Source organism: Colobus angolensis, unplaced genomic scaffold, assembly GCF_000951035.1.
Source record: "Colobus angolensis palliatus isolate OR3802 unplaced genomic scaffold, Cang.pa_1.0 Scaffold26, whole genome shotgun sequence".
NCBI lineage: Eukaryota > Metazoa > Chordata > Mammalia > Primates > Cercopithecidae > Colobus > Colobus angolensis.
In genome coordinates, this window is record NW_012115821.1 from 9,693,948 (window position 1) to 9,721,350 (window position 27,403).

Below are 27,403 nucleotides of genomic sequence, written 5' to 3' on the forward strand. Positions count from 1 at the left end.
CCCCAACTCCCACACTCCCCTACTCCCCTACTCCCCCACTTCCCCACCCAAGCAAGCCCAGAGGCAGCTCCAGCTCTTGCAGGAGTCCTGTTAGTCAAACACAGCTTGCCCAGGGCAGAGCTGCTTTGGCAAAACTTGCTCTTCTCCTGCAAGATCCAAAAAGAGAACCTCAAGTCCTTTGCCAAAGTGCTGTCAACTTCACTTAAACAGGAAGGCTCCTCTCAGATGCAGAGTTAGGCTGGGCTCTACCGTGCCAGTGACTTTGGCTGGATGGAACACCCTTAAAATGCCACTACTGAGACACACAGTGCCAGCTTGTGCAGCCGTGTATGACACAGTCCTTCCAAAGAAATACAGTTTATTCAAATTGGGGGTTTTGTTTTGTTTTATTTTCTCCCTCTACTTATAAAACCATCCATCTCTCTTCCATCACATCAGTTGATCCATCTTTGTCCAAAAACAAAAGGCTGATACGAGGTAATATTTTTAACTTTTTAGTCACTTTTAACTTATTTTAACTTTTTACAGAAAAATACACAACTTAATTTTCACAAATTCAACACACACCCATGTAAGCTATCACACAGATCAAAAAGTAGAACCTCTCCAGAAGTCCCTGTCATGCCTTCTCCCAGTCTCTGTCCCACTTCCAAGGGTAACTGTTACGATATTTTACATCCACTTTTGGTCAGAGTCTAATACAAGAGCTGAATTGGGGATTGTTTTCATTTCCTTGGTTTCTGTTTCTGTGTATAAACATTTCTGCGTTTTTATTGAACTTAGTTTGGGAGAGAAAGTTTCTATTTTCTTTAAATGTTCTATAAAATTATTCAAATCTGATCCTTCTTCTTGATACAATTTTGTAATTTCACCATCAACTGACACCTCATTGCCCATATACCTGTCTTTAGAAATAGCAGTTGGAAAGAGTTTGGTTTCTGTACATCACCATTAAGTGTGCCTCCATGTGGGTGAACTTCCTACTCTATTTGATATCTAATGTCTGATTGAGAAATATGCCTCCATCAACAATAATTTGTTTTAAAAATAAGAAAATTGAAGCGCTCCACCATTTCTATCAATCCCAGTGACTTCACAGCAACCCCAGCCCCAGCCACACCAAGAATTCCAGGAACTTCAAGTTCTTAGCATGAGAAAAGTTCTAGACTCTTATGGCAATGGATATGGAAACAAAAGACCCCTCCCAAAGGCATGTGATCATTGTGTATGGGTGCTCTGCAACTGTCCGCACTTTTAAGTCACTGTGTGGTTAATTTTTTTTCCATTAACTTTTGTCATTTCTCTGGATACAGAGCCACACCACAGCTTCCCATCCGTAAGCTGCTTTCTGAAGTGTGTCGCTTGAGTTTTTGCTGTTGTCTTGCTCTGGACTTGGTCAATTTATTTACAATTGTCGTGTGCTTCTGCCACATCTGCATTGTCACTGTGATGGTATTTTTTCTTTCTGTCTGTTTCTTCCACAGGAGTTTAACCAGTAACCTACCCAATGTGAACCTACCCAATGTGAACCTTCCCAAAGTACCAAATCTACCAGTTAACATCCCTCTAGGCATCCCACAAATGCCTACTTTTTCGGCACCGTCATGGATGGCTGCTATATATGATGCGGAGTGTGTATTCAGTTCACATTAGATCTCATTTAAATTTAAGTGATCTTGGCATGGATATGTATTGTTTATTTCTATACATTCTATATAACAGAGATGGAGATGGATAATTAGACATATTTTGCTGATCATATAGAGACAATATTGTTTATTTCTGGCATACATCATGTTTGTAAGATGTTTGCTATATATACAGCCCTAACAATTTGTCTTACACCCACTGAATGCTGGAGGACTATGTTTCACTTCCTGAATTCTTTTGCAAAAGGATTCTACCCTTTTTGGCAGGTGACATGACTTTAGGAGCTAGACATCCAAAAATAGTGGAGGAAACCTCTTTGATGGGCTGGCCAGTCATCTGTGGCCTGATCCAAATCTAAGAAGGAAGCACACCTACCTAGAATCTGGGGTGTTTTTTTTTTAAATAAAAATAAAAAATTCCTAGAGAATGTTTAAACCATAAAGCATATTTCTGGTGTCAGCAAATGGCAGGATATAGTAACAGTATGTTCAGGGCTAAATGAAAATTTCTGAATGGATCAAGCCTCAGTCATGTAAATGTTATGTAAAAAATATATTATGTACTTTCCAAGGTCACAATACAATACGGTGCTTTGAGATCTAGGTAATGAGAAGTTCAATAATTCTCTAAACACAAGATTCAAGCAACAAATAATTAAACTTTTGGTAGCCATATTATCTGATATACTCATTCACATGAAAGTCAGAGTTGCATGGGCCACTTCTTGAAAGCCAGCAGTTTGGGGGAGTGAGGGTTGAGAAGCCATTTCTTCTAGCTTTGAAAATGAATCTTCTCTGCTTTTTCGGTTAGCAAGAAGATCGAGCACCCCTAAATTCTACCTCAGGGAAATTAGAACCACGTGCGTGATTTAATAAGTGAAACAAGGGTTAGCGATTCTGTACCCTTCTTTGATCCTTTTCTTAGACCACAGCTAATTATAGGCCAGATAAGCTTTTTCTTGAAAGAATAAATTGGCACATTTTCAAAGGGAAGTGTTATTATCAAAGGAATAAAAAATGGTCTGAAACTGGCAGTGATGTTTTGAAATCTCAGAATCACATTCATCAAGACGGCCCTCAGCATTTTTATTTTTGCAGTAATCCAGGTGGACGACAGACCATTAAAATGACTGCTCTATCTGGCTCCTCCAAAGCTGCCTAATATTTTTACAACCTACAGTTGCTCACAAGTTCACAATGAAATCTATGGTCAATGTGTCTGATTCTCTTTTAAAGGCAAATTAAAACCTCCAAAAATTTATATCTGAAAAAAAAATCCATAAAAGAACACAAATCATATTCATGCTAAGATGACTATATGAAAAAATTAGATTAGGTAGTATCTGTGAAAAATTTAAAAATATCAGAAAGCTTCTCTTATCTTCCTCTGTGCATGCTCTGTGACACTGTTTTTGAAAAGATATGAATCAAGACATTGTAATAAAGCAGATAATGGTCTCCGTTCAATTAATTAAGGCATGAGTGGGAACACATTTTGGTAACTGCTCAGCAATCAAAATAATCTTGGTGCTATTGCCTTAACATTAACAGTTTATCTTAAAAATAAAAAGAAAATATTCTTTTCCTCATGTCAAAACTTAATAATAAGCTCTTCAAAGAAAAAAAAAACCCTACAAGAATTTTTTGAAACTCTGAAACCAGATGGGTGTCAAAATGTTGTTGTAATAAATACCAATTATTGCATTCATATGTACTTAATGATTTAAAACATACAACCATGCAGTTCCAAAACGGGGTTTAGACTAGACAAAGTTGGGGTTTCTTTTTCCCAAGCATAGGTTGGGGTAGGGGGAAGGCTGAACTTTCACAGAGCAACAACACATTCCCCCACTTTTGAACAATGCTCACGGCAGTATCTGAAAAGAAGGCGTGGATTCTCAATCACCCACCAGGAAATGCCTGATTCTATATCTTTTCATAATTCCAGTTTCTTCCTTTGCCACCTTTCATTTTAAGGGCGTGTTGATATGTTACCTGCTCCTTCGTGTCAGATACATCTACGTACTGACCTCAGACTGGTCTGTCCTTGAAAACTACCCTGTTGGTCCAGGCCGTAGGCTCCCTCTCAGCATGTTTGGGCGTGTGCCCCCTCCCCGCCCTGCAGTAGCTGTGTATGCATTTATGCACTAGCTATATTTCTCTCTGAAGCATTAATTCAATGCAGCTGGCATCTGTCACAATAGAAACACCCACTCTCATCTGTTTCTATAGACGATGTCAGAACAAGTGGTAATGCATGGTGTGTTGGACATTTTATAAATTACTGTGTTAGCATTAGTGGTATGCGAGGAAGTGGGTGGGGAGAAGGACACCCCTCAGAGCTCCAAATGGGATTGTTACAAAAGAGACAGCCAGCCAGAGAAGGGCAGGAGGGTGAGAGATGGAGCATTTCTCATACACAGGCTTTTTGTAGATGCCCAAGGTAAAAGTTTCTTAGACGTCATCGTACAGAAAGGCATCAAGACCAATTTCCCCAACTGCACACAGGACTGGGTAAGATGGTGCAACGGTAAAAGAGCTCAGGTTTTGAGCCCTAAAGCATTAACAATATCACTTGTCCACTAACTTCCCCTGCCCCAACTCACCTCATCCTGGTGAAGACCCTGCCTATGCAATGGGCTGGTCTATGAAAATTGGAACAGTAACCAAACTGATCTAGAATTTTGGAATCAAGGTATCCAGGTGTACCCCTTTTGATCTGAGTCACCCTAATTTCTTTCCAGCTCTTCAAGAGAGAAAGCAGGTCCTCGCTCACCACTTTGTTAGCACTGTCCTTTGAAAACGAAAAGTCTTGTGCAATTTCCAAGAGGCCTCCACTCTGGAGGGGAGCTGGGGAAATGCATGAAACCCTGAATTTTAATAACTGCATGTTGCCATGTAGTTATTATCTGTTGAGACTTATTTCTCCCCCTGGTTCGTGGCCTTCATCTGAATCATCACATGTGTTAATGTGGTTATTAAAAGAAGGCTGATTTTTACCATACACCATTCTCCTGGTTGTTACGGGGCAACACCTTCCCCAGACTTCTCACTGGTCTGGGGTAATTGGCTGAGCAAAGCACACTAAGTCATGTATGGTAAAACTCAAAATCTGCCGGTGGAGACTCGCCCCCGCCTTCACCGCCAACACACGTTGTTTTGTATGTTGAAGCTGCTGTTTGCCTTCTAGCCCCCAGTTGTCTCTGTGTTCGTTTTTGTAGAGCCTGAGGCCATTGGGTGACTCTCATTTTCTAATTTTTATCCTGCCAGTAATGGGTCAGGCACCTCAGAAGATCTGTTTTGGAAACTTGACGCCCTTCAGACTTTCATTCGGGACTTGCACTGGCCTGAAGAAGAGTTTGGAAAGCACCTGGAACAACGGCTGAAGTTGATGGCAAGTGACATGATCGAATCTTGTGTCAAAAGGTAAGCATAGGTGGCTGGACAGGTTCTGCACGCCTTCCCCACCATACACAGACTCAGGGAAGGGTAGATGGCTACTCTTTGGATTGGCTGTAATTTGAAACTAATTGGAGAAGGTGATTGCTTGTCAAAGTCAGCTGGAGTAGTGGCTGTCAACGTCTAACTTCCATTCACCTGCCCTCCGTCTGTCCCAAACCCAAAAATAATCTGGCTGCCGATTTTTTCATGGTTGTTGGCTTTAAGAGGAAGAGATCCCTGTCCGTTCTTGTTTGTATCCCTGATATCTAGCAGTGTCTGGCATAAAATGCTTACCTAGTAAGTATTTGTTAAATGTATGAATGTGTGCCTGAGAGGACAATTAGAAGGGAAAAAAAGAAGAATATGCAATTCTGGAGCCGGCATAGCCAAGATAGGTAGCAGAAATCTAATGATTTTCTAACCATGTGGATAGGACCTCAGCATCATCATTCACTCTATATATAAAAGATGAGCATATATGTGGGCCACCTTGTAGTTGTCTTGTTGAAAATCTAGCTGGATTTCAACAGGGAGTCATGAGACGTTGAACATGACATTTTGCCTGCACACAGATTCCCTGTTTTGTCACTGTGGCTTTTAGGACTAGGGTAGGAATGCTGCACTTGAAGTTCCCAGGCAGACTGTTCTGAGAAGGTGAGGGAAAAAAAATGAGGACAGCATTCGTCCATTCAGCAAACATCGTTTGAGCTCCTCCCATATGCCAGGCACAGGACTAAGTTCTTGGCATACAATGAAGAATGAGAGACTGCATCCCTTTCCTCGTGGAGTGGCTCTATATTAAATATAGAAATAAAATTCCACTGATGTGACATCATCATCATCACCCTGTCTACCCCCACATACACATCCAAGTTCCTTTTCTAGTTCATAACTGTTCCATTATTTTTCGTCATTCAAAAAAAAATAGATCGCAAGCAGCACAGGCTACTCCAAATCTCCAGATGTTGTGTAGCTTAGTTGATGGATCAGTTGTGGGTGATAGGGGCTGGGTTTGCCTGGAAGTTCTTTGAATTTATTATTTCCTATCTTGGAAGAGGAAAGGTGAAGTAATATCATCAGAACTAGAAACCAAAAAAGCAAAAGAACAATGCAATCCCAGGTAGGTGAACAGCGTCTCAGCAGGAATTGAGAAAGGAACTATGCACTAATGGAGAATCTGGGCAGGTGTTTGAGGCCATTTCCAGAAGCTTAAAGTTGTAGTGATCCAGATTTTTTAGAATTGTTCTTTTATTCTCACTCTTAGAACTGAAGGCAGGCCTACTTCTCAAACTCAAGGTCAAAATATTTCCTTAGGGTCTTGAATCCCATGATCTCCTAGATAGTCTATATCAATTTTAGGAAAAGCAATGTTTTTCCGATGGCCAAACCATTCCGTAAAAAAACTTTTTGAGTGATCTGTCCTAGGGGTGAAATGCATTACAGTAAAGGTTTATCAGTTCCTAAACTGTGCACATAATTATACAGAAAAAGATGTGTGTCCTTCACTGAGAAGCCAGTCTCCTGGGTAGGGAGCAAGAAATGGGAAGATGCTCACAGAAAATGGAAAGATATGAGGATGTCACAGGTGTATAGGGACTCTTATCCCTTACCATGCTGTAATCATATCCTCATGGTTCAGACACCTAAAGAGGGTGAGCTGCACAGAGCCAGTGAGTGGATCTTGTTCATTTGGCATTCCTCACCCTCCCCAGGTCTCAGCATCATGCTTGGCACACAGTAGCTGTTAAGCAACCTTTTACTGACAGAAGTTGCTTCACTGCACATAGATGGCTGGCCTGGACACTTAAATTTCCTTATGTCCCTTTTAAATCAGCTCAAAAGCAGACAAGAGCAAAAATGGGTGGAAATATCCCCAGACCTACAGATTCAGAGGACAGAGCATGGAGGAGTTCTTGGATGTTTTAATACATAGAACGTACATTAGAAGAGCCTAGAACCATTGTTTTCCTCAGTAGAACAGATTCTATAACCCTTGTTCTAGGCCAACATAGTAAGGACATTGTTTCGTAGGTATGAATATGCAATGCCAAAAAGTCAATAAGGCACTCCTCATGTTTCAGTGCTCCAGAAATTTAATTCATCAATTTGACAGACATTTGCAGAATCTCCAGTCTGGTCTATATCAGGTTACTTCTGCTGAACACAAAACAAGGCATGCTGTCTTTTGCCCTCAAGCAGTCAGTTGAGTTAAATGACTTCTCCTTTTCTGGCTTTTTGGTCCTATAGAGCCCTCTCAGTCATATTAATTTTGCATTCAGCTTCCTCTTTTCACAGCCCTGCACTCCAAGGGCTATGAACAGTTCTCCTGTGAAAACTGAAGACGATTACTTCATTGGAAGGGAGCAATTTAGCATTTCCATTTCTCAAATTGGGCCGGAACTGGCACACAAGCCTCAGAAGATCAGCACAGGGACCTGTCCAACTCAGTCCTCATCAGGCCTCCTTTTCACAAAACCAGCAAATGATGTATTTTCAGCGTAGCTTAAAATGATCATCATGATTAGAAAGCTACTTCAGTGCACTGAGTCTTCAGAAGCCAAGATACATTTATCTTTAACATGATCATATAATATATAGGGGTGTTTTAAGGGTTTGGATTTTTTAGTTTTTTTTTTTTTTTTTTTCTTAAGAACTGGGCTCCCAACCTTAGAAATTATACTTGGCTTCCCTGCATGCACTCAGGGTGTGTTAGCAAGCTGGCATCCTTTCCTGAGCTAACTAGCTGTGTGGTCCTCCTATGCACTGTTAGAAAACTGCTACAAATTCCTCTTAAAGCAATGCTTTCCTGGTGGCTGTATGATCTCCAGAACTTGACAGCGAACAATGCTAAAAAGATGCATCAGACAAACGGGGCTTTAATAAAGCCACTTACTAACCCGGTGCTTTTCTTTAAAGACATTTGATGATATCACCCACTTCCCTGAAACCTTTTAAAATATAACTAAACCCCTTTTACAATGCTGATGTCAAGGATAAGAGCTCACATCTGTATTACCAGCTGGCCATGTAGGGCTAGGCTTCTTCTATGAGTTGTTAGCACATGGCTGAGATCATAATTTGACCAATGTCAGAATTATGTTACATTCAGATTCCACCATCACACAATTCTTGAATTTGTATACGTATGTTAAGCATAATTTTAAATCATAAAATAATGTATTTTATTGCAAAATAATACATTGACATTGAAAACAAAACATGATGGAAGTTCCCCAATACCACGTCTCCTAATTTCACACCCCTCCTCAAAGGTAGCCGTCTTTAACAGCTTGGTGTATATCCTTTTTATGTCCTTTAACAAGCAAGAAAATTTTTTTAGTCTTTAAAGCAATGTAATAAACTTGCTGGATTTTAAATTTTTGTCTCTTTCAAAACCGGAAACGGGAAAATAAAAACCCACAGCAATAAACGTCATTTAAGATTTTTTTTTCCCCACCACGAGGTTTTGAAAATTAAAAACTGCTTTGGTTTTTTGTTTGTTTTGTTTTACTAATGAAGTAATTCAAGGTAGGCAGTTGCCAATGTGAGAGAACTTACATATGCTATACTGCTATAATCGAGTTTTTGTGAATTCATTCATTCTCCTGCAATTAAGGTTCTCCGTAGCATGTAAACTATAGACAGAAATACGCCAAGCTACAGGTGTTCCGTGTACTGCCGAGAAAGGAAGGGTGTGCATGGCTGTCTCCATGAATAGGCCTTCCTTAGTTGGGAAAGTCATTTAAAAGGGAACACATGTGAAGTCATTGTTGACTGAAACTGATTACAGCCTTCAATTTTCTTTTTCACTGACCTCTCAGAAAATATCTCCTCCACCTGCTGCCATCTGAACGCTGAATTGGTCTTTTCCTACTTTGTTTTAATAGAACCAGGATTGCATTTGAAGTTAAGCTGCAAAAAACCAGTCGATCAACAGATTTTCGAGTCCCACAGTCAATATGCACCATGTTTAAGGTGATGGTTGATGCCAAAACTCAAGCACCAATACTAGGCAGCGTGGCAATGTGACAAGAGGTAAAAAAAAAAAAAAAAAAAAATACAGATTTTTTTCCCCTCTTCATTGATCATGTAGAAGAAAACTTCACAAATTCCTTCCATCTACCCTAGTCTGCTAGTTTCAGAAATACACTCTAACATTTGTGGATTAAGCCATGGATGAGTGTTCAGTATCTGTTTGTCAAGTAGATTTCTAAGGCATGTGCTGATGAGAATGTCAGTCACTTGGAAGTGATTCTTGGCTGGAGTTGGGGTGGCCATAAAGTTCCCTCTAAGCTAAATGAAGTTTGACGACCTTATTTATTAGGCTGGTGTCTCCAACAGATCTGTGTTTGCCAGAATGAAAGTCATTTTCACATTTGAAGTGCATTTTATCACTTTGAACATCTGGACAGCAAGAGAGCCTTTTCTTGCATCAAACAACTTCCAGGATGTATAATGTTAGATCACCCTGCTACCCAATCCCCAGCCAGCAGGTTCTGAATTTCAAAAAAAAAAAAAAATTTGCAGACTTTCAATTTTCCTTAGACTGAATTGATCGTGAATCTTTCCTGACCAAAAGTTTAGTCCTTTTCTAAGTTTGCAATTCCAAAGCAGTATTTAAAATGTAAAGGAGAAGGAAACAGCAACTTGGGCTTGATTAAAGACTATCATGATCATTTTTCTCTGATGGCCTTAAGCCAGCTAGATATTCATATACCAATTTAGAATTAATTCAGAAGCATTTCTGGCAACTCTATGTTGTTGCCAATTGGCATAAATTGCTCCTAAATCAGATCTTTCGATACCAGCCTTACATGTTCAGAATTTTTACTAAATTATATTTGCTCCTTATTCGTTATTTATTTTCTCTTTCGGCACCTTCCATTTTTAAATGTGGGTTGGTGGTATTCTCTTCCTGGCAAGATCATCTTCAACCTTGTTTCCCCTACAAGTCAGCTTCCTCAGCCCCCACCCCCACCCTGGTTAACTCTGTTCCCGACTGATTTTCTTGTCAAGGACCTTTCCCTGGGGTTTATGTTCTAGGCACTGGAGTCAAATTCAGGGTGCCCTTGGTTCTCTGTCCCAGCATCATGTGCTTGTGTGAATGATCTGGGGCAGTGGTTCTCATATTTCAGTGTACATTAAACTCATCCAGAGAGCATCTGAACACCCAGATCAGTGAGTCTCACCGGAGAGTTTCAGATAGGTCTGGGGTGTGGTCTAAGAATTGGCATTTCTGACAAGTTCCCTGGCGATGCTGATGCTGCTGGCTGCTCCAGAGACCACACTATGAGAACCACTGATCTGGATACTCAGTATGTAAACCTGACATCAGGGGAAGAACTCACGTAGGAAAGATGGCCCCCTTGGGGAAGACCTGGGTTCGGTGTTCAGAAACCTAGATTCTTCCCCTGGCTGAGCTGAAAGCTGGAGTTTGACAAATTACTCAACCTCTTTGGGCCTCAGTTTCCTCATCTGTAAAATGATAGCACTATTCTAGTTTTATTCAGGCTGTTTTTAGTGGCACAATCTGTTTTTCAAACCAAACCAAGAAGGCCAGCATGTAACACAAAAGTACAGCTGCTCTGGATGGAGAAGGGAGGAGGGGGCCTAGAGTCCAAGCTGCCAGGTTGCCCTCTGCTCTGTACCTCTTCACTGCCCACCACCCACCCGAGCTGCTCTGGAATATTTAAACAATCTTTTAGGCTTCATAGAGCCCACTTTAAAGGCCCTGTTTTTGGTGATCTCAAAAGTTCATTGAGATCCCTTTGAGTTCATATTTTCCAGGATCCTGTTCCTCCTTAATTTTTCTCCCCTTGGAGCTACTATTTTTTAAATTGAGATATAATTCACATACCCATGAAATTCACCCATTTAACATGTGCCATTTAGTAGTTCTAGTTTATTCACAAAGTTATGCAGTCATCACCACAGTCAATTTTAGGACATTTTTATCACCTGAAAAACTGAGTACCCGTTAATTCTCACTCGCCTCCACTTCTCCACAGCCCTAGGTAATCACCAAAATACTTTCTGTCTCTAAGAATTTACCTGTTCTGAACATTTCTTATAAACAAAATCATACAATATGTGGCCTTTTGTGTCTGGCTTCTTTCATTCAGCATAGTGTTTTCAAGATGCATCCATGCTATAGCCTGTATTGGTCACTCCTTGTTAAGGCTGAGTCATATACTCCGTTGTACGGATATACCACATTTTGTTCATCCATTTGTCAGTTGATAGACATTTGAGTTGTTTCTATTATGATTAATGCTGCTATGAACATTCATGTACAAGTTTTCATGTGGACCTGTGTTTTCAACTCTCTTGGGTACATACCTAGGAGCAGAGTTGTGAGGTCACATGGTAACTCTGTGTCTAGCTTTTTGAGGAACTTCCAACTGTTTTTCAAAATGGCTGCACCATTTTACATTCCCACCAGCACTGTATGAGAAACCTGATTTCTCTGCATTTTGGCCAATATTCATTATCTGTCTTTTTTTATTGTAGCTATCCTAGCTCTATGTGTATGAAGTATCTCTTGTAGTTTTTTATTTATAGTGATGTTTAGCATCTTTTTATGTATTTATTGACCATTGCATATTTTCTTTAAAGAAATACCTATTCAAAATCTTTTGCCAATTTGAAAAATTGGGTTATTTGTCTTTTTATTGTTGAGTTGTAAGAGTTCCTTATATGTTCTGGATACTAGACCATTATCATACACATGATTTGCAACTATTTTCTCCCATCCTGTGGGTTTTCTTTTTCATCTTCTCGATGGGATCCTTGAAAACACAACAGGTTTCTTTTAAATTAAATGAAGTCCAGTTGATCTATTTCCCCCTAAGTCTTCCTGAGATGTACATTTTCACTGAGTTTTCTAAGGATGGTGATAGGCCAGGGTGCAGAAGGGTTGATACAACAGGACTGGTCTTGCCTTCTCCTCAGCAGCTTCTGCAGTCCCTCTCCAGCTTGATTCAATGATAGCCATGTTTCAAAAGTTCCCACGTACCTGGTCAGATGGCGAAACAATTCTTCCAAACAAACCAAGTCACTTTAATCTGGGCTTTTTTCCTTTTGAGCTGGGGGTTTAGGGAGAGTAGTGGGAGTAGGGGAGTTGCTGTCACAAACTTCACTGAGAATACAAAAAAAGGTATGGAGCCATTTCTCAGGGGAAAAAATACTTTCACATATTATTACTCCCCAATTTCAGAGGACCTGGGGACCTCCTTGACCAAACTATAGACCCCAGTTGGAGACAGAGGATGAGAAAGAACAAGTTGACTTTTATCACAATGGTGGACTCTTCTTTTTTCTTTACCACTAATCACTTCTGGGCTAAGGTAGAATGACCTTAGCTTGACCTGGGAGTCTGGTTTTATAGAAGAATAAGTTGCTTTTTGGTTTAATCATAGCATTCCATGGACTCCATACCTCAGCTGCCAAACAATGTGTCATCATTTGCTGAATGAAGAATATAGCATGTAACACACAACCTTTGGGAAGTATGTAGTTTGTTAAAATTGGGTTTTAAAGTCCCCTAATTCTGGATATAAAATCAGAAAGTTGTCTTGGACTTGCAGTAACATTTTTGACATGAAACAGCAGTGTCTATTTCTTTCTAGACATTGTTCTATTTAATAAAGTAGAAAAGACTACCCGTATTCTCCCCATATGACTCAACATAATATTTTTAATGAAAACAAATAACTGAGGCTTGTAAACATTTGTTTCTCCCAAAATAGCGCACGCATGCGCGCGCACACACGCACACACACACACACACACACACACCTAGACTAAATATCTTTATTAAGGGCCCATCTAAATAATGCATCCTAGTCTGTGATTCTTGTTGTAAGGCTGTTGGTTTTTTCCCAAGCCATCCGAGAGAGAGCTATTGTGACATTTTTCCTTAGTATAATTGAATCAGAGACACTTAAATGACCAGCTGTGGGAAATGAGGCTCTTCTTTGAATGCCAAGTGGTTGAGAACAGGTGAGAATAAAGCTAGCTTGACTTAATTGTCTGTAAATATGTACTTCTTCTAAGTGGCCTAGCACAGTGGCTGTAACCTTAATCAGAACTTCAATGGAAAGTCATATGGAAATGTTTCCTCCTTGATTTTTCTCACTTTGTAGAATGGGAATATTCATCTCCAAAGTAAAGCTGAGTTGCTAAAATGAGATTTAACAAGAATATCTGGAAACATCCTGGAACTGGGATAAGAATAGATGAAAGTCCAATGTTTTATGTAGTCTGCATTTCTGAGTATGGGATATGAAGCCCATGTTGTAGACCTAGCTACTAATACCAGCCTCCACCTGGGTCCCAACTCCCTCAACCTGCTTTAGATTAGATACTGGCCAGGTGATGAAATCTCCAATTTTAAGATCACATCCTGGATTTCATCATTGGGTAATATCACATCTAAAGGCAGCTGCTGAAACATTTGTTAAGCATAGTTTTCCATCTTAAATATTTATTTTTTTCATTAAAATTTGTGAAGTACCAATAGAAGGGAAATTGTGTATTAAATAGTTTCTCACTTGGTCTAGTGTGTTTTCATCTCATTTCCAAGGTCAGATGGTCCTAACAGAAAGACAACATACACACAATCTGTTCTATGACAAGGCAAAATGTGTAGCACAGGAAGTCAAGTGGAATGATTTTCACACAGTAATTGTGAATTTGCAACTCAGCCCATCAGAAGCAAAAGTGAACTGACCAAACTTTCCAGGCCATTGAATATTAGTAGTTCCCTCAGGATATAATTTAGGCGTATAAGGCAAGTTAATCCAAGAAGGCCAGCAGAGGCCAGGCGTGGTGGCTCACGCCTGTAATCCTAACACTTCGGGAGGCCCAGGCGGGCAGATCATGAGGTCAAGAGATCGAAACCATCTTGGCCAACATGGTGAAACCCCGTCTCTACTCAAAATACAAAAAAATTAGCTGGGTGTGGTGGCACACAACTGTAGTCCTAGCTACTTGGGAGGCTGAGGCAGGAGAATTGCTTGAACCTGGGAGGTGGAGGTTGCAGTGAGCCAAGTGCCACTGCACTCCAGCCTGGCAACAGAGCAAGACTCCATCTCAAAAAAAAAAAAAAAAAAAGTGGGGGGTGGGCAGCAGAGAGGACTGGAAAATGGTAAAGCTCCCTCTTTGTACCATATCTGGATAGTCAATCAGACTGCAACAGATTTTATAACAACATTGTCTAGTAGTAATGTTTGGTAATTGAAAGATGCCCCAGTGATATATATACCACTTCACGGAGCTTCACATCTGCACAGAACAATATATCTTCCAAGAAAGATCAAGGAGTGAAAGCAGAGTTCTCACTATTGCTCCAGAAAAGCAAGTTAATCCAGTAAGTCTCATGTATCATGGAAAACTGGCAAAAGGGATTCACGTATTCTGTAATAACTTGAATAGGATTAGGGGCTGCTTTGATATTTACCTCTTTGCTACATGATAAACAGAGTAATTATTACCCTGCTCTATCTTCCCCAAAGAAGATTTTATTTAAATTGAGGCATAATTTACATACAATAAAATATAGAGATTTTAGGTGAGTTTAGAGAAATATATATACACATGCAACCACCATGTTAATCTATTAATAATAGTAGTAGTAGTAATACTGCCACATAGCACTTCTCAGTTTCTAAACCACGTTTCCATGCATTGCTTCATTATTTGGTTAAGTGAATCTGATGTCTGTATTCACAAGTTATAATTCTAGCCCCACTGCAAAAATGAGGAAATAGACCAACAGAGATTGACCTGCTAAAGTTTCCCCTGGAAGGGAGAGACAGAATAATCATATCAAAATACTTTGTTTTATAAGCAGAAAAAAAGAAATATTCATTATAACAGAAGAGGAATGGAGATGATAATATTTGTATGGAGTGAAAGGGAGAGATAGTGGGACTGCCTGGAGAAAACATTAAGGCCAAGTTTGGCATGGAAGAATTGAAATGGGAAGAGGTTCATATTTCCATAAGACACAATGTCTCAACCATGTCTCCTTATGAAAGGGTTTGAGGTTCCTAGCTCCTGAAGAGAAACCTCATTTCTCTTGGGAGAAAGAATGACATCATTAACTCCTCAGAGTAAGACCCTAAATCTTTGTTGATGTGTGGAGAATAATTACTCTTGTCTCTATTTGCCACTTCAGCCCAGTTTTTCAAGAGAGTGCTTTGTTTCTCAATGATGTTCTTCTTTGCTTGGGGTAGAAGGCCCTCATTTTGTATTTCGTATTATTTTGCACACGGCTAGCTTTTCTGATTTAGTTTATTCCCATAATTAATAAATGTGAATCATTTATAGCAATGCAAAGAAAACCTAGACGAGTGAGGCAGTCACATGAGGAAGAAAAGTAAGCATGTGATTCTGGATCTTATCTCAAGACCTAAAAATGAATTTGGAGCCCTGTCAATTTTCCTGAATTCTTTTGCTCTGACATCTTTCTTTGTGTTTCTAGCAAAGAATTCTGCAGATAATTTTTTTGCATTTAGCTTCAGGTTTATGCCACTTAGGAGTAAATTCCTTTTTGAATCTAGCAGTATAGCCAACATGGGTTCTGATTCAATGGGACTACAGCATACAAGCCATTTGCTGTGTTGTTTTTCCTCTAATCAATTAAAATGAAACTGGAGGAGATGACTAAGTAATAAGACTGTCTCTCTCTACCCTTATCTTCTACTTGATGAACTTGAATAACTAATAATATTTGAATCACAATGACAGTTGACAAAATATTTTCACATCTAGACTCTCACTTGATCTCCAAAACAGAGACTTATGAGTCTGAAAGCATGACTGCCAGGAAGGGGCTCGGGCACTGGTTTTTAAAATAATATTATTAGCGTAGACCCACTAAAAATCTTTATACAGGGTTGGCTTTGTTCCCGTTTCAAAATCAGAGTTTCTTACTGGTTTGTCCCTTCTCATTGGCCCAGGATGATAGTATTATTATCTCTTTTGTTTGTTTTTTACAGATAAGGAAACTGAGTTAAATTTTCATAGGTAACATGACTTGCCAACTTTGCACTGACACTTTATCCAGGTCTTCCAATTACAAACAAACCTTGCCTATGATTCTAAATGGATTTACCTAATTCGCATCCCTTTGCTCACGCTCAATAATTCTGATTGCCAGTTATCAGAATATTAAACCACATTACTATGGCTTATATCCATATGTTTACATAGACTTTTGAATATTTTATTTAATTTTTACTTTCTCATGTATCCTTTTGTCCTAATTTTTATTTGCACTGATCCTTTTTTTTCTGTTCCTAATTAATCATCCTTCTGAAAGTTTGCTAAAACGTGGGTAAGTGCATTTTCCTTTTCAAATAACAATGTTTTGCATTGTTATTTTTTGTTAAGGAAATATGGGATAATTCAAATGGATACTAAAATGATCTAATAAATGTCAAGGAGCTGGCATATAATATTTTGTGTTGAAATCACTTTTCCTTTTTCCCTGGCATTTACAGCGGATTTTTATTTGTGTGGGGGTTTGTTTTCAGATTACTGTTTAAATGTAATTGACAGGCACAGTTAGAGAAATTTAAAAACTTAGCAGTGGTCTCGGTGTAGGCTCGAATACTGGGTCTGCTTATCCATGAATGGAGAAAATGAGTGTCTTGCCACAAGGATTCAGAAAGAGACACTTTGCCTTTACACTGAGTCAAGACTTGGAGATAAAACGAGGAGTTCTGAGGTATTAACCCAAAGAACCTGAGGGTTTCAGAACAGTTTTTACAAAATTAGTCACAGTGTCTTCATCAAATTCCCTTTGGAAAGGGAATCTACTACCTAAGCCACAACCCCCAGCAGTTTTCCAAACATAATTTTTAATCTCCTGTGTTAAATTATTACAGTATCTTGCTTTGTAAGATCCAAATCAACACACTGCTGGGTCATTAAGTCATTCATGTGTGCTATTCGTAGAAGTGTTTATGTGTCTACACACATTAGAGGCATCGAAAGCCTTAAGTGAGGAACAATGAACTTGGTAATATTTTTAAGAGCTTCAGATTTCTCTCCATCAAAGAACTGGAGTCAGGATCTTACAGATATTTCTGGGACTAAGGAAATAAACTGGGTCTGCAGGCCAGGCTTTATTTATAAATTATGTTGTCTAAAAATTACTGACGGATGCAATGCCATCACCTCCCAAACATGCTAATATTTGTTTTTCTATGTTCTTAGCATCAATACCATTCAAAAATAGACGAACTAATTGAAGAAACTGTTAAAGAAATGATAACACTCTTGGTTGCAAAGGTAACCTCCAGCTTCAGGTGAAATGTTTCATTGTGAACACTGCTTTGTTATGTCTCCGTTTCCATTAAAATGTAACACGTTAAAAAGTTGAGCTGGATACTTGCGTCTCTCAGGAAACAAGATTGTACCTCACCCAGCCTCAGCTCTAAATGATTTTCCGATGATCTCGAGCCGTGTGAAGATAAATTGATGAAGTGGCATATGTTAACTTAATAAGAATTTGTCCCCAAACGTCGCGCTAGGTTATACAGGAAATGTTTGTTTTGTTTTTCAGCACTGACAAAGTTAGATTTTTAAATACAGAAAGTTAAACGGTAATAAGGAATTCTGCCATCATGAAAACCCCTTTTCCTCTAGTTTCACATGCAGTGAGAGTCATAATAAAACATAAAAGTCAGATAAAGCTATTTCAGTCACCCTCATGAATTATAGAATTTTAACTAAGTAATGCTGAATGGGAAGACATTTATATTTGCCAGTGCTAAACTTCTGTTTCCCCCAAATTACTGATAAAATACAAATAAAAATAGATTGGATTAAATGTAGTGCTAATATGTAACGTGGAAACTGCTTTGCGCAGTTTTGGATTTTAAAAAGTGCATTTAATATTATCGCATGCTATATGCAACTCAATAATATTTTGTCACTTTGCACTTCTGTAACACTCTATATTTGCAATCACATAATAATGAAGAGAAAGCCGGATAAGTCAAATATTTCTATGTAAAGGCAGTCTATTCCTTTCTCCGAAGGCGGGAATCAAATAATAGACTGCAGAAGTGAACGGAGGGCTCGATCCCAGCCTTTATGTGGTTGGGAAATGATGTGCTTTATGGTGAACAATTATAGTTTGAAATAACATTTTTTTCTTTTTTGCTGTTTTTCTAGTTCGTTACTATCTTGGAAGGAGTGCTGGCAAAATTATCCAGATATGATGAAGGGACTTTGTTTTCTTCGTTTCTGTCATTTACCGTAAGTAAAGAGCTGCTTTCTTTCCTGGCTTTTGTTTTAATTTTTGGTTTTGGTTTGGGAGAGGAGTTATGTTGTGCCATTTTGTTTTGGGATGGGTGTGTGTGTTAATTACCGTCAACTATTGTGTAATATTAACACTATGTGAAAAGCCAAACATTTCATAACAGCAGGTAATCCAACATCATTTCTGTATCATTTTTAAATGTACAATATGTGTGTATTTTTATGAACACACACACACTTTTCTATATGTATGCATCCAAAGAGTTGCCTGCCTAAGCCCACCTTAGCTAGCTCTGGCAAATGACTTAATGTGCACCACCGTTTCCTCATCAGTAAATGAGAAAAATTAATTTTAGTGTTTGTAAACGAAGACCTGCACACAGGCCTGCAGATATGTTTTATATGGTCCTCACTGTGTCAAGTACGTTCTTCTTAACTGAATTGCCTACATTTAAAAATCAGGAGAATTCACAGCAAATTCTGTATTTCTGGGGGTGCCTGCATAGCATGCTAGGTGCACAGCAAGTCTGCTGGAACTGTGTCTTGGGGGTCTTAGACTGGACATGTGTTTACAGTTTGCTATAACTCCCTCCTGGCTGTTTCACTCATTCACATACCTACCTGGGCTTGGGAGCCATTTAAGTTTACAGTTTCTGGAACATACGATCTCATTATCTACAAATTCCAAGAGGCTCTGATTTTGTGCCAGAATTGGGCAAGGGCATAGAAATGAGGTAGCTAAGGCTGGGCAGAAACCAGCCTTATTTTCTATGGATAAATGATCAGTGTAGATGGTTGCTATAAATGGGCTGCTTCAGGGGCCCAGTTCTCCCACTCTTCCTGATGCTAGGCAGGCACCACAGCTGCATGCTCCCTGCCATTTCTGACAGCAGGTTCCTGCTGGCTCTGAGACTAGCTGTTTTCCTCTGACAACACCATAGGAAAGGGAATCAATTTAGGACCCACTGCCTATGGGTCTTTAAAACATTCTCACTGTATGAAGAATCTTTCAGATAGTGATTGAATGCCAAGACAAGGCCCAGCACAGGGTAGTGGATAGCACATTATCGTCCTTAGAATCCAACAGAGCCAGGCTCGAATCCCATTGCCAATGTTAACAGCTGTGTGATCTTTAGCAAGTGTCTCATCTCCTCGGAACTTCAGTTTTCTCATTTGTAAGGGAGTGCGGGACAGATAATATCTTCCCTAATGAGCTATCATGAAGATAGTAATGTAGGTGAAAGAGCTTAGCATAGGCCTAGCTCATAATAGATTTCAATAAATGGCAACTATTATTTTTTAAAAGTAACTAATATGAGTGTTATAAAATGCAAACATACAGGCACACAACTTCTTTCCAAATATACCCTACTTTGATCTTTCCCCAACCCATACATTAATATTTTGGGGAACTAAGGGAAATACAGACAGAAAACATTTAAAACAGTTTCTTCTGATATGCAGTTCTGACCTTCCCAGGTATAAGGATTGAATTCAATCCCAGAGGTGTGATGACCCCCATCCCTGGAGCTTTACTGGCAAAGGTGAGGTGGGAAGGGGATAACGAGAGTAGGAATTCCATCTAATTTCACTCTATAGAACCTCCTATAATATGTCACAGCTGAAAGGAGACCTATCCAACCCAATCCTTTGACAAACAAAGCAGCCAAGGCCCAGAGAGGGGAGTGATTTGTCTAAGGTCACACAGCAATGGGCGGAGTGGGGACAGGAACCATTGTGTCCTGCCAGCTTTCCCCCACCACTGAATGGCTTCCTGGAGAGAGTGGGATTCAGCTGGCAATTGCCTGGCACTGGAAGGCAGATGGGCAAATGAGAGGGGAAGATTCATAAAGAAGGATTCAGGGCACATGAGTGGGAAATATTAGACAATGTTTCTTTCCTCAGTGAAGTCCTGGAAATGGTGAAAAGAAACAGAATTCAATGCAACATTTCTGGAAAATGTTTCCCTGACACCCACAGAAGACATTGCTTTCTTTGCGTCTTCATTTTGAGCAACTGTTTTTGTTGCATTGGACTTGAACCTGTAAAACCCAGGAAAGCTCCTCTGCTCTTTACTGAGCAGAATTCAATCCACCAAGGGCCCCACCCTAATTACTGACCTACCAAGAGGACTATGGGAAGGTGGTCCAGGGGCAGTGATATCAAGAACAGGGCATCAGGGAGTCTCACAGGAGGGTTAGAGACAGGACACCCAGAGCATCCTATGTAGAAGTGCTCAAACTGAAATTCCCATCCTCTCATCTCCCTTTTCAGAGACATTTTGCAGCCTCACAGCATGCCTAGCAAAGGCAGTGTAATGCAGAACACTTCGGTGCCTGTTGCTGGGCCTGTAACTTCCCTCCTTAGTGACACTTCTCCCACACACTTGGCCACCCCAGGCCAAAAGCACCCACTTATCATTTGCAGCCCGTGTTCTCATCTCCTGCCAGTATTCCAGTATTAGAGAAAGTGAACTGTGTTTATAGGTGGCAGGAATATCTCCACACGTGGATTCTGAGTTCCTGCCCATATTCCAAATGGCCTTTGAAGGCTTCCATCAGCCCAATTGCGTTAATTCCCCAGGAGTTGAGTGGAAGTAAAAGGGTTGAGCAGAGGCAGCAGGTATATTGTGCAAAGAGCTTGAAACCTGTGAAAGAACCAGCTGTGAGTCCTAGGACCCTGTGCAGAGGCATAGAGATGGTGCCGACGCTCTGGCATGAGTTCCTTAGCTCCGCTCCCATTTCTGATTCAATTCTTCAAGTATTACTGTGCACTTACCACGTCCCCACCTCAGCAGGGCTGCCAAGGATGAGCCATGTGCTCTGCCCCCCAGAAAGCTGACGAGTATCGACAAATATGCCACCCTTTCCCCCTCTTTCTCCCGCTGAGCGCCTCCTTTCCTGGGTGGGCTTGTTTCATGGTCCAAGCCAGACATTTTGGAAAACGTCTGCAGTGGCACGGAGCAGGCAGGAATATTTATTTCTCGTCTCCATCTGCATTGCTTCCTCTCTTGGAGAGGAGCTGGGGGGAGGAGGGAGGATGAGATGTGGCTTCTTCGTGCCAGCCCGAGAGGCGCCCAAGCGCACCCTCCTCTCCTCCCTCACCAGCTTCAGCAGCAGTAGCAGCCTGGGATTTATGGAGGCAGGCGCCTTTCGAACTTTTGAAAGATCAGCCCAGTTGGAAGATGCAATTAGCAACTATCTGCCCATTTCCCTTGACTGCAAGATGTGCTTTTGCGTGGGATGCCTGTTTGGAAGGGTCCCTGTCTTGTGGGTAGCCACTTGTTGTTCTTTTAGGAAGCCAAGAAGAGGGGCAAGCAGGTACCCGTGTTCCTGCCACAGAAAATGACAATGCTTTCCTCTGTCCTCTGCAAGTGTTAACAAATATGCTGGTTCTGGAATTCATTCATTCATTTACTCAACTTCTGTTTACTGAGCACCTATGTGTCATGTGCTGTGCTAGGTGCTAGGGACACAGCAATAGGCCAGAAAGGTGTGTTCTCGGCCCTTTTGGGAACTTACATTTAGTAAAGGAGACAGGCAATTAAAAATGAAAGAAAACTCATGGGTGCAGCACACCAACATGCCACAAGTATACATATGTAACAAACCTGCACATTATGCACATGTACCCTAGAACTTAAAGTATAATAAAAATAAATAAAAAAAAATGAAAGAAAATTATCCAGTGGGAGAAGCATTTCCACAGGACATAAACTGAAGAGCAAGAGAAAGTGGGGAGGTGATATGACTTCAGCCAGGATGCTCAGGCAAGTTCTCTCTGCAGATGACATGAGAGACTTGAGCTCTCAAGCTTGAAGGAGTCAGCGATGGATACAGAAGAGGGGAGAATCTTCTGGACAGAATAGCAGCTGCATTAGCCAGGAGGCAGGAAAGCAGGAGGCGTTTTTGCAGGATATTTTAGAGGTCACATAAACATGGTTTAGGGATTAAGTGAATGTTGGGGGTGGAGACCTGACTGCAGAGGGCAAAGGTGGAAAGCTTGAGAACTATGATATACTGAAGAGCTCAGCTGAGCTCATGAGTCGTGAGAGTCCATGGGGTACAGTAAAAAAGACAGCACAGGGTAGGGAGAACTGGGATGGTAACCCAGCTCGGCCCCTTACCAAGGAGCTGTGTGATCTGGAACAAGGGACCACATCTTGGCTTTTAATTTCCTTCAGTGTAATATGATGATGGTTATATTAGATGAATTCTGAAGTCTAAAATAACTATAAGAGCTACAGCTCCTATTCCTTAAACATTTGCTAAGTGCCTGGCACAAAGCTACCTGCTTTAAATGTATTTTTCCTGCTGAATCCTCAGAACAATCCCATTCCAACGCTCTTCTGCAGATGTTGAAACTAAGGCTCAGAAAGGTTAAGCGCACCCCCCCGCCCCCCCGGCTCACGTGAATTCTTCCTTCACTGAACTCTGGGGCCCCTGCAGAAGAATAAAGATGTAGGAGTAGCCCAGGCCCCACCTCAAAGCAGACAGAACCTTTATTAAGTTCTGTCTGAACTTTATATCAAGTCCTCTGAAGTTCCTTAGAATTCAGACATCCTCCTCTGATCAAACAAATCCATTTGAGGTGGTCACAACACAACATGGAAGCCACTCGCAACAGGAGGAATAGAACGTATCTTAGGGCTGTCAGGAGCCTGAAACCTACCGTATGTCCAGTCTTCTTTGTCTTAAGTTGTCCTCACTCACCCTGTTTTCCTTTTACCAGCATTTTGATTGTCTTGCCACCTGGAAATGAAACAAAACAGATATGTTTCTCCCCACTAGCATTTGTGAGAAGAGTTGGAGTTTGTGTAAATCAGTAGCATTGACTGCTTTTGTGCAGAGCTCTTGATGCCATGCCTTAGAACGAGAATGCCACCTGCGTCTAAAGCCGGAACTGGATCAATGAAATTCACTTCTGTTCACAGAACATTTTAGTTAAGAGGCAATCTGAATTCTAGAATGGGGTGAATATCCCTCAGAGTTTGTTAGTATTTTCTCTGATGGCATTTCACTTATGCTTTGGCTTCAGGGAATGTCCAGGGTAGGAGAGACGGCTTTTTACAGTGTAGGTTGATGATGAGTGATGCAGACAGAGGTTTTGGTTTACCCTCCAGAGGGTAACATCACCAGATTATTCACTGCCAAATACATGTAATTTTTAAGTCAATTGGCTTCTACATTTCAGAGTAGAGGTGTCTGCCTTGGACAGAAGCATCAACTGTGGTAGTAGTAGCTGGCATTTATTGAACACATGCTATGTGCCAGACACTGCTAAATGTTTGCATGCAATTTTCTCATTTGATCCTCACAATTACTCTATGCAACTGGTTTAATTATCATCCGCATTTTATAGATAAGTGATGTTGAGTGATTTGTCAAAGTCACATAGCTATTAAGACTCTACCCTAAATTGCTCCTTTATTATTAGAAAAATGTTATTCCCCACAGATACACAGAAATCTGTAGGTGAAGTCAATTAGTGGCTTTTCCAGAAACTATCCACTAGCTGATACCACTTCTAAGAAAAAGGGTCGTCTATTTTTCATATATTACCAGCAAAAATAATTTATAAAGATTTTACTCAACAGCCAGCTATTTTACCGTAATACTGAAGTAACAGACATTCAAAATTCCCCACTTCCTTTGTGCTGTCCAGATAATCATTCATTTCACATTAGTCCTTCATTCTATACCTGTTTATGAAGTGCCTACTATGTGCTAGACACTGGGGGGTTAGCGATGAATAAGACATAAAATGCTGTTTATTGGACATTTGCATGAGGGAGATACATATTCTCAACAAGTAATTTACAAGCATGGTGATTACTCAGAAAGAGAGAGTAACCAGTGCAGTGCAACTATGGCCCAAAGGAACCCAACCTCATCTGAGAGACCATTGAAGGAAATGACATTTGAGCCGAGACCTAAAGAATAAGTAGAGTTTTGCTTGGCAAAGGAGAGAATAAAGAGTATTCCAAGATACAAAGACCTGGAGGTAAAAGGGAAGGTCTAGTACATTTAGGAACTAGAAGTTCCTTGTGACTCAGGGAAAGGCCAGGCCAGAAGGAGAGAAATGGCAGAGATGGAGTTAAAGAGCAATCAGTGCAGGAGCCTGATCATGAAGGAGCTTGCCTATGGTACAGATTTTAAGGGTTTTGAGCAGGGAATTTACCAAAATCAATTCAGCTGGAGAAATTAAGGCAGGTCACAGAGAGACCAACTCCCTGTTATAAGCCAGTTGGGCTTATTGGTCTTCTGATGTTGGAGCTGAGGGCCACCTTCCAATGGAAGTCACCATTTATTTCTTCTAAAGTATTTTGTTCATATGGGCCAACCAAAAAACGCTGCACTTTAGAGAACTCTAAAACACTGATCTGCCATATCTTCTGTCAATTTCTTTAATCAGCCACTCCCTAGTGTTTCAGAATTTGACATCCCCTTTGGGGTCTGTGACAGATCATTTTATTGCCTAGTAGGACATCCTTATTTCCAGTTGATGCCATGAAAATGGAGTTAACAATTAACACACTTGCTGTCTGAAGCAACCCTTCGGAAGCTTTACAGAAGAGAAAAGATGAGTATCCAAAGTTAACCATTTCACTTAATACTGTGTAGTGAACAGCTGGATATCATTCAAAACAAACGTAAGACAGACACAGTATTTTCTCCAGACTGTGTGGTCTAAGTGACCAGGTCACAGAAATGCTAGCTACAAAAGAAATACCTAATGAATGTGGGTATTTCCCAGCACTTTGGGAGGGAGAGATGGGCGGATCACCTGAGGTCAGGAATTTGAGACCAGCCTGGCCAACATGGTGAAACTCCATCTCTACTGAAAATACAAAAATTAGCCAGGCATGGTGGCAGGTGCCTGTAATCCCAATTGCTTGAGAGGCTGAGCCCGGAGAATCACTTGAACTCAGGAGGCGGAGGTTGTAGTGAGCCGAAATCGCGCCACTTCACTCCAGCCTGGGCGGCAGAGCCAGACTCCATCTCAAAAAAGAAATAGAAAAAAAGAAATACCTAATGAATAGGTACATGGCTTCAAACAGGAAATAGATGTCATGAAATTAACTATAGATTCTATGCTGACCTCCAAATCACATGCAGTGGGAAGCTTATCACCAGGAAGTTAGAGAGTGATTAAGATAAAGGTGTGACTGTGAAGCCCAGACTAACAGAAACATAGGCAGGCTATTGACAGTTTCTCAGCCTTGGATTCTTCATCTATAGAGTGGGAATGTTGATAGCTGCTTCAGAGAGCCACTGGGCTAATAAGAGATAAACAGTAGGCCTTTCATAATACCTGGTATATAGTAAGTAGGTGCTCCATAAATAGCCATTCTTAGCCTTACTGTCAAATTACTCAAAAGTGTAAGAAAGTTTACATGACCCTGATGCTTTTTTTATTTTTATTTTTTAAAATTATACTTTAAGTTATGGGATACATGTACAGAACGTGCAGGCTTGTTGCATAGGTATACATGTGCCATGGTGGTTTGCTGCACCCATCAACCCGTCATCTACATTAGGTAATTCTTCTAATGCTATGCCTCCCCTAGCCCCCCACCCTGCAACAGGCCCTGGTGTGTGATATTCCCCTCCCTGTGTCCATGTGTTCTCATTGTTCACCTCCCACTTATGAGTAAGAACATGTGGTGTTTGGTTTTCTGTTCTTGTGTTAGTTTGCTGAGAATGATGGTTTCCAGCTTCATCCATGTCCCTGCAAAGGACACGGACTCACCCTTTCTTATGGCTGTGTAGTATTCGATTGTGTGTATGTGTCACATTTGCTTTATCTGGTCTATCACTGATAGACATTTGGGTTGGTTCCATTTTCTTACCAGTTCAGTCTTAGCATACCAATCATTTCTCCTGTAAGCTGTCCAAACTATTATCCATGACAAGGTCAACCAAAACTCTTGTGACTTATATTTTAGCACATTCTTGCATGCAAAAATTTGATTCATCAAAGACATTTTCCATTATGTTTAGTATTTTTTTTTTTAGCATTTTGTGTTTTATTTTAACGCTAAAAGAATTTTTCGGCCGGACACAGTGGCTCACACCTGTAATCCCAGCACTTTGGGAGGCCAAGGCAGGCAGTTTATGAGGTCAGGAGATTGAGACCATCCTGGCTAACATGATGAAGCCCCCTCTCTACTAAAAAAAAAAAAAACACACACACAAAAAAATTAGCCAGGCCTGGTGGCGAGCACCTGTAGTCCCAGCTACTAGGGAGGCTGAGGCAGGAGAATGGCGTGAACCCAGGAGGCAGAGCTTGCAGTGAGCCAAGATCGTGCCACTGCACTCCAGCCTGGGCAACAGAGCAAGACTCCATCTCAAAAAAAAAAAAGAATTTTTCATTTTTACATAGTCTCTAAAATACCGCTTTATTAATCAAAATGTTTGCTTAACTAGAATTGAATATCTCATTCTCCAAGCATATTTTGGTTTGAATCAGGTTTATTTCAGTCTGCACTGAGGTTTCTTGTTTTTCCAGTTCTGCCACTTCCTAAAGTATAATCTTAGATCGATTAATCTCTGACCTTAGTTGCCTAATCTGTAAAATGGGAACCATAAGACCTAAATTATGTGGTGTGGGTAGAATTAAATGAGAAAATGGTGGATTGGAGTAAGTATTTGACACTTGTTAGATATTGTTATCATTGTAATTATTAGTGTGGTTCTACCACTGAGCACAAATGTTAGCATCAGTTACTCAATCAGCCACTGCTGTATGTAAATTACTGAACTAAGAGTGGTAGAGAGAGATTTAAAACAAAAATCTTACTCTACTGTCTGGAAGTTACTGTCTAGAGTGCATTCAATAGAAGGAACTTTCTAGACTTTCTGGTTCAGTGTTTCCAGTGATATGCTAGAGTCTGCTTGGCTCCTACCTGCTGGTGAGAGCCACTTCTCCTTTTCTCTTCCTATGTTCAAAGTTAGGGATGTCACATTGGTAGCCTAAAACTGACCACAGCGGGAGTGTTTTACTGAAATTGGCAAACACTCTATTACTTATATTTC

The 27,403-nt window shown here is 40.4% G+C and overlaps 1 protein-coding gene across 1 annotated transcript in view; it reads left to right on the forward strand.

Annotated features, from left to right (window-relative positions):
- Window positions 1–27,403, forward strand: part of CADPS (Ca++-dependent secretion activator) — a 482,801-nt gene that overhangs the window by 395,217 nt on the left and 60,181 nt on the right. The window contains 5 exon segments of the mRNA XM_011947195.1: window positions 1,485–1,631; window positions 4,920–5,075; window positions 8,978–9,125; window positions 17,316–17,390; window positions 18,279–18,362. Coding sequence (XP_011802585.1) covers window positions 1,485–1,631; window positions 4,920–5,075; window positions 8,978–9,125; window positions 17,316–17,390; window positions 18,279–18,362 — 610 coding nt within the window.